We start from the raw sequence: 7,786 nt of genomic DNA on the forward strand, positions 1-7,786 counted from the left end.
GCTTTTGGGAAAGTAAAAATAACTATCATACTAACACTTATTGAGATTTTGCATGCCCTCACTGCTCTGAGCATTTTACATGTATTTACTCATTTTATAAACAAGAAAAATTAGGTCCAGACTCTTCAGATTACTTGAGAAAGTTTACAGAAGTAGGAAGGCTCCTTAATCACTCCCCCAACTGCCTCCCATTACCTTATATTGTATATACTGCCACTATCACTAAAATATTAAAGAAGTAAAACAATGATCTGTCCTCAGGATACCTGTGGTATAACTCAAGCATCAGATAACATAGAAATATTAAAAAATTGTGAACTAGGCTGAGCCTTAAAACTTGATTGGTAGGTTTTGTTTTACAAATTATTAGAGCATCAGAAGTATTGGTTCAGAAGGACTAGGAGTGAGAACAAGGGTATTCATGAAGCCACATAGGAATTACTTTCACTTTAATGGAGAGTTCATGTTGAGGAGCCATGTAGACAGAGGAGGATATGTGAATCAATAACAAATCCTGCAGTACTGCATAGTACTTACCACAGGTGCGTATTTATAATCTTTTTCGGTTAATATCAGTTTCCTGCACCAAACAGTAAGCTCCCTGAAAGTAGAAAGCATGTCTAGAATCTTTTTTGTGCCATTGTATCTTCAGTGTCAAACACATTGCCTGACATATCATGGGTGCTCCTAAAATATTTGTTGAGTAAATGTATTCATATATGAATGGATGAACAAATGTTAACTAACAGATGAAGCATTGCTATAGTTGACCTTGCCTGTCAGGTAAGGGAACATAGTCTTGATACAGTTGAAAAAAGAGCCCATAGAGGCAGTTTGAGCAGGCTGGGGTAGAGAAAGTGGGGCCAGAAAGGCAAACATAAGGGCTATTTCAACGTGGAGTTCAATAACACATGTTGTGCACTCTCTATCCCAGCTGTCCCCTGATAGACATTTCTCCACCAGCTGCAGGCTCTGTCATGACACCAATTTCATACAGAAAGAATGTGAAAAAACTATGGACCAAAATAAAAAAGAATTATTTCTCAGTTCTCTGGCAAACCTAGCAGTGATATATGAAAGTCCCATGGTCTCAAAGGTCTCTTTTCTCTATATTTGCTTTCCCTACACAAAGTGCCACTTTTTTTCCAAACAGTTCTGATTTGGCAAATTTTAATTGCCTGTTTGGGATGAGGTCCCTGAAGCTCTTCGAAGTTAATTATTCCTTTCTGGTGAAGATCAGAAACTTTGAACTCTACTCATGAGATAAATGATCTGGTAGCACTTTGGAACTTCAACTTATTTAAGTGACTGTGCAGCTCATCAACTTACTCCCTACATTCGGAATTGAATCTGGAAGAGAATTGGACCCCAGACATTATGTGAAAGCCAAAGATGTAAGATTTATAGATTTAGTGCTGAGCCAAATATGCTTCCAGAGATAGAGGCTTGGTGACAGCCTGTAGATAAACATATAGATCCATGGATTTGGGAATCAATGGAGAAAAGAGGAGATATGGCCCAGTTTCTATAAATCAAACTGCTCAATGAAGGGCAGGTTCTAGTCAGTTATATATTCTGGAAAATTGAGCAATAACCAAAAGACATTTTTGGTTTCAGTATTTGTGTCATGTTTTTAAAATGCTTCAGACCACTTCCCAGTGTTGGTGGGCAGACAGACTACCATTAGATCTTTTTTTCTGACCATGGAATAGCAGGAACTTGGGATATCAGATTGTATATTTTCACTGTCCAGCATAGTGGGGGAGAAAAAAAATAGGAAACTGGGTTGGTTATGTATGGAGCCTAGCACTTCTCCTGGAAGTCATCTAATTTGGCTTAAAGACCTGGGTGCAAAATATTTGGTTATTGTCTCCATGCTTTATAAAGAAAGTGACAATTGGGTTTAGTTGGGCTCCAGGTCACCAAGACAAAATAATATGTAAACATTGTCAAGAGGTAAAAGATATCTTAATCTAAAGGCTTAATGCAGAGCATTCAAGTGACCTCCATCTTCTCTACATATTATAACTTTTTAGGGGAGATTGAATGAGGCTGTATATGAGTCAAATGTCATTGAAAGAAATGTTTGCCCAAGAACTTAAATAATTTAATTAGACACCATTACCAAGGGCAGGAGATCAAAGGGTTAGAGATTTGACCTAATCTAAAAGAATTTTCTATCCTCAGAGATTTACAGGCATTTGGGAGTTTTCAGGGAGATTGTGAGAGTACCAAACCTGGCAAGTCTTGGAGAATTATTCTTCTGAGCAGTTCTATTCTAATCCATGTACTAGCACTTGAGAGAGACCTTCAATGGTGAGTAGATTGTTTCTTTTCTTTTTCTCCCTTTCTCCTTTTTGTGGGGTCTCTAACCATCTATCTGGCATGGGCAATCTCTATGGAGGCAAATGGAAGCCATTAGTTAAAGGAAATTAACCTGTTTAAAGAATTGCAGGTAATAGTATTAAGACAGGAAACATATTGCACCCAGTTTCCAGGAATATTTTAATGGTCATTCTGGGATGAGACACTCAGCACTGTCTTTGGAAGGCAGGTCTAGACTTAATGAAAAATATGTTCCTCAATTTAGATACTGAGTAGTCTTTAAGTGTGAGAGAAAAAATTGTCATTAATTTTAGTTCCATAGGTCCAAGCATTGTATTAATGGGGGCAAGGTCATGGGTTCAATCCCAACCTCTGCCAGTAATCTTAACACCATTTAAAAACAAGTCCATCTCACAGCCATAGTCAAATGGCTCATCAATTCTTTCTATTAGGTTCATGAGAGACTGAGCAATATATTCTTTGTAAGCCCTCCTTCAATATTGGAAAAAAATACATACTGTGGTTTATTGGAAATGATAGATTCACATGAGGAGGGAAAAACACATATTTATCAATATTTAATATTTAACATCAGAATCAGTGTATTTTATGGAGTTCCAAGAGAACTATAGCATAATAATCTGCTGTCCACATCTATGGAAAAACCAGTTCATCTTCCCATCTGTAGCCTGCCAATCACTTTTTAGATATTGAACTGTAAATAGCCAATGTGTATATAATTGGTAGATAAACATACTGCCAATTATTTTTTTAAATGTGAAGATATGACTGTACCAACTTAAAATACAGGTGGCAAAGCACTGTTTCATGTAGCCATTTGATTCATATCTTTCTGCATTTTTGTTCTGTAAAGATGATTTTCTCAATCTTTACTTGCAAAGATAGTAGCAGTGCAAGGCAAAACCTCTTTCTCAAGGTTCTCTGATAAATGAAGGCAAAAGCAGCAGTAAGGCTCTTAAGCTCTGAGGACACTCCTGTGAGGGCAAGTCAACACCTCCTCCATTTCTTGTACTTGTTTGCTTCTTCACTATTGGCAAACACTTTCATTTCATGGACCTAACTTTCTTATGTATTTAGCTTGTCTGAGAAGCTGAGCAAGATAGAGAATGAGACATAGGTACAAGTTTAGTGGGAGGCCAAGGCATAGCAGGGGGCACTTATGAGATCTTTCCTAAAGACTTTTTTCTTATTTCCCTCTGTGTATGCCACAAGCTCTGCTACTGTTTCCTAAAGACTTATAAAGACAAGTGAGTGTACCACCTCAGAGGTGGTTAGAGAAGCACCATTCCTTAACACACTCTTTTACAGCCCATATGCCTCTCCAACAAAGGAGGAGAATGTAATGCATTCCTTTGCTCTGAGAAATAAGGGTTTTTTTCCCCATTTCATCTGAGAGAAGTGAGAGAATCCTACATTGTTAGAGTTAGAAGGACTAATCTGGTTGAGCCAGATTGCAAATAAAAATTTAGGCCAAGTGAGGGGAATAAACTTGCCTACAGACATAGTCAGTGAGTACTGGAGGCTTCAAGGAGCGGGGGTCAGAAAGAGAAAAGAGAATTAGTTTTATGAAGGTATATATGTGTGTGCATATATTTTTTCAGGGATTCTTGGCATATAAACAACAATGTCAAAGGAAAAAGAAAGAGAGGTTTTCTTTCAATATGGAACTGTTAAAATACTCCATTCACATACTTATTTGGCAAATACTTACTGGTCACCTATTTTGTATCAGGCACCATTCTAGGTTCAGGGTATACAGCAATGAACAAAACAAACACATTTTCTAAAGTCATTGAGCATACATTCTAGTTGAGAGAAATGATCAATACAAATACTTAATAGATAAGGTATACAGCATGCTAAAGGTAGTTCTGTGAAGAAAATAATGTAGAAATGAGGGATATAAAATATCAGACAATAGACATGAACTTTTAGACAGAGTAGCCCAGGAAGAGCTCACTGAAAAAAAAAATGCCTCCTGAATAAAGAGTCAAAAAGTAAGCAATGTAAAAATGTTGGGTTTCATAAATATGGAGAAACAGTTCTTTCATAACTGGAGCAGCAAGATCAAAAATTCTGAGGGCTAGGGTTGTAGCTCAGCAGTAGAGTGCTTGCCTAGTGCGGGTTGGGCACTGGGTTTGATCCTCAGCACCACATAAAAATAAATAAAGGTGCTGAGGATCAAACCCAGGTCCCTGCACATGCTAGGCAAGTGCTCTACCGCTGAGTCACAATTCCAGCCCCACATAAAAAAAAAAAAATAAATGAATGGAATAAAGGTATTGTGTCCAACTACAAATAAAAAAAATAAATACTAAAAAATCCTGAGAAATAGATATAGGTTGAGTGGGGAATACTGAGGTGGCCATTGTGACCAGAGCAAAGTTGACCAAAGAAAGGATACTATGAATTGGGGTAAAAGAGTTGAGGGAGAGGCAAACCATGTAAGGCTAAATGGGTCATAGTAAAGAGACTGGTGTTTAATGAGAGTGAAATGGAAAGCTGTAGTTAACAATATGGTATTGCAACTTAAAATTTTTGTTAGTAAGTAGATCTGATAAATGTTCTTATAAGAAGAGAGAGGGGAAACTTTTAGAGGTGATGGTTATACTTATGGCTTTCTCTCTTCTTTCTTCTCTCTTTTCTGTCTCTGTGGTTTTGGGGACAGAACCAGGACCTCATCAATGCTAGGCAATAGCTCTATCACTGAACTATACCTCTAGACTTATAACATTATTTATGTTGGCTGTTTTATGAATGTGTACCTATCTTCAAACTTATGAAGATGTTCACATTAAAAATGTATACATTTTGTATGTAAGTCATACCTCAATAGAAAAAAATATATATTTTGAATACAGGAGAGACATGACTAGATTTATAGTTTAACTAATTAATTTTTAACTGAATGGGGACAAAACCAGAAACAGGGAAACCAATAAAGATGTAACTGACAATATCCAGGTGAGTAATGAAAATATCTTACAATAAAGGATGGCAATAAAGATGGCAAGAGGAGTAGTTAGGTTGTGGATAATCCTAAAGAATGCTTAGTAATTTATATATTCATTTAATATTTGTTTGATCCCTGTGATGTCCCCAAGTACTGTTCCAGGTGCCAGGGATATATCAGCAAACAAAATAAATGAGGTCCTTGTCCTCAATTGATTTACATTTGAGTGGGAGACAAATAATAATCAAATTACTAATGTAATTTTGATATTTGGAAATGCTATAAGAAAAATAAAGAGAGATGTGGAAAAGACATTGATTATAGTGGGAAAGGAAAGTCTTATCTTGTAAGCTATCACTCAAGCCTTCCTCTCACCACACACCCATTCTTTTGGAAATATCACATTACATTTTTCACATTCCTTAGGGCTCAACAATCACAGTGTAGAAAACATAGGAGACCCTAGAAATGTAACTTCAACTGAGGGTGTTAGCAGAGGGTTCTCACAGACCTCAGGGAATCCAGGAACTTTCCCCTTTATATAATATTTGTTCAAGCCAAAGAAATACTCTGTCAGGCATCATGGTAAATCCTGGCATGATGGGAAATGGAGATTGCATAATCAGGAGTGAGTCTGTTCATAAGAATAGACAAAATTTTACCTAGACATATCATCCATCAGAAGATCCCCTTTTGATTAAGATCAGTAACTCAAGATGACTGAGGTGCTATTGTGTCTATTCATTAGATTTGACTTAGAAAATGGAGAATGAGTGAGAAAGCCAGGAAGATGGCCCTCCATCTCTTTTTTGGGGAAAAAAAAATTATCCAAGAAGGCATCTGGCAGAGGATATTGTCATATAACTATTTTCAAAAGGGTGAGGAACTTTCCATTTTCTTGGAGTCAAGGAGGGAATTTTTAGTTTTGCCTCTGTTCCCAATATAGATATCCCATTTATGTTCCATCTCTCTGACTAGGGCAAAGATAATGACCTTGCACACCATAGTTCTTTCCACCTTTCTCATACCTTCCATTTTTATTCTCATTCTTTTAGGTGAAACTAAGCAGCTCCATTGGCACCCATTTAATGAAGAGTAGCAAAAGGGACAGATGGCCAAGGACAATGACACAGCAGAGTTTGGATTTTTTCTCATTGGCATCTCTAACTATCCTGAGTGGAGAGACACATTTTTCACCATGCTGCTGATAACTTACCTCTGCACGTTGTTGGGGAATGGAATTATCATCTTTCTAATCCTCTTTGATCCTCACCTCCACACTCCAATGTATTTCTTCCTTAGTAACCTGTCTTTCTTAGACCTTTGCTATGGCACAGCCTCCATGCCTCAGGCCTTAGTGCATTGTTTCTCTATCCATCCCTACCTCTCTTACTCACAATGTTTCACCCAAATGAGTGTCTCCTTAGCCTTAGCCACAGCAGAATGTCTCCTACTGGCTGTCATGGCCTATGACCGTGTGGTTGCTATCAGTAGTCCCCTGCACTATTCCATGGTCATGAATGGCCCAGTGTGCCTTTGGCTGGCTGTGAGCTTGTGGGGGGTATCAGTGGTACTCAGTGCCATGCTCGTCTTATCCCTGAGGCTTCGCTTCTGTGGGGCTAATGTCATCAACCATTTTGTCTGTGAGATTCTCTCCCTCCTTAAGCTGGCATGTTCTGATACCAGTGTCAATGAGCTTATGATCCTCATCACTGGTGTCTTCACTCTGCTTCTACCCTTTGGGTTTGTCCTCCTCTCCTATGTCCGAATTGCTGCTGCTGTCCTGAGGATTCGCTCAGCCCAGGGAAAGTTCAAGGCCTTTTCTACTTGTGGTTCTCACCTGACTGTGGTGACAATCTTCTATGGCACAACCATCTCCATGTATATAAAACCTCAGTCCAAGTCCTCCCCTGACCAGGACAAGTTTATCTCAGTGTTTTATGGGGCTTTGACACCCATGCTGAATCCTCTGATATATAGCCTGAGGAATAAGGATGTTAAAGGGGCAATGAGGAAAGTTATGGCAAAAATGGCATAACCTTGCTTTGCTTCTAAACTTTTAAAATAACACTCAGTTATGTATTCACTGATGGGGAAAGTTGTTTAAAGGAATCTGATTTTAACTTTGGAATTGTAGATAATTGACATGTGAAAAGTCTCAGCAAGTGTTCCTGCCCCAAAATATTATCCCTATTGAGATTTTTTAAAAGTTTTTAATAGTAGATGGACATAATAACTTTATTTATTTTTATGTGGTGCTGAGGATCAAACTCTGTACCTTACATGTCCTAGGCAATCATTCTACTACTGAGCTACAACCCCATTGAGATTTAAATTCCCATTTGAGACATTACTTTTGCTCTCTCTTTACATATAACTCTGATAGTGGTCATGTATTAGGTTACTCACCTTCAGGTAAATGAGCTAATCAGAATCAATTTCTTACTGACAGAAAGAACCTAAGTAGTAAAAGAATCTCTTTTGACT

At 37.8% G+C, this 7,786-nt stretch overlaps 1 protein-coding gene across 1 annotated transcript; it reads left to right on the forward strand.

Annotated features, from left to right (window-relative positions):
* Window positions 1-6,410: 6,410 nt before the first annotated feature.
* Window positions 6,411-7,337, forward strand: OR13H1 (olfactory receptor family 13 subfamily H member 1; the record flags this gene model as incomplete). Its single annotated transcript, XM_081277865.1, has 1 exon — window positions 6,411-7,337. The coding sequence occupies one exon, from the start codon at window positions 6,411-6,413 to the stop codon at window positions 7,335-7,337; it is 927 nt and encodes a 308-aa protein (XP_081133991.1).
* Between the last annotated feature and the right edge of the window lie 449 nt (window positions 7,338-7,786).

Source organism: Spermophilus citellus (genome assembly GCF_964194105.1).
Source record: "Spermophilus citellus genome assembly, chromosome: X".
NCBI classification, from domain to species: domain Eukaryota; kingdom Metazoa; phylum Chordata; class Mammalia; order Rodentia; family Sciuridae; genus Spermophilus; species Spermophilus citellus.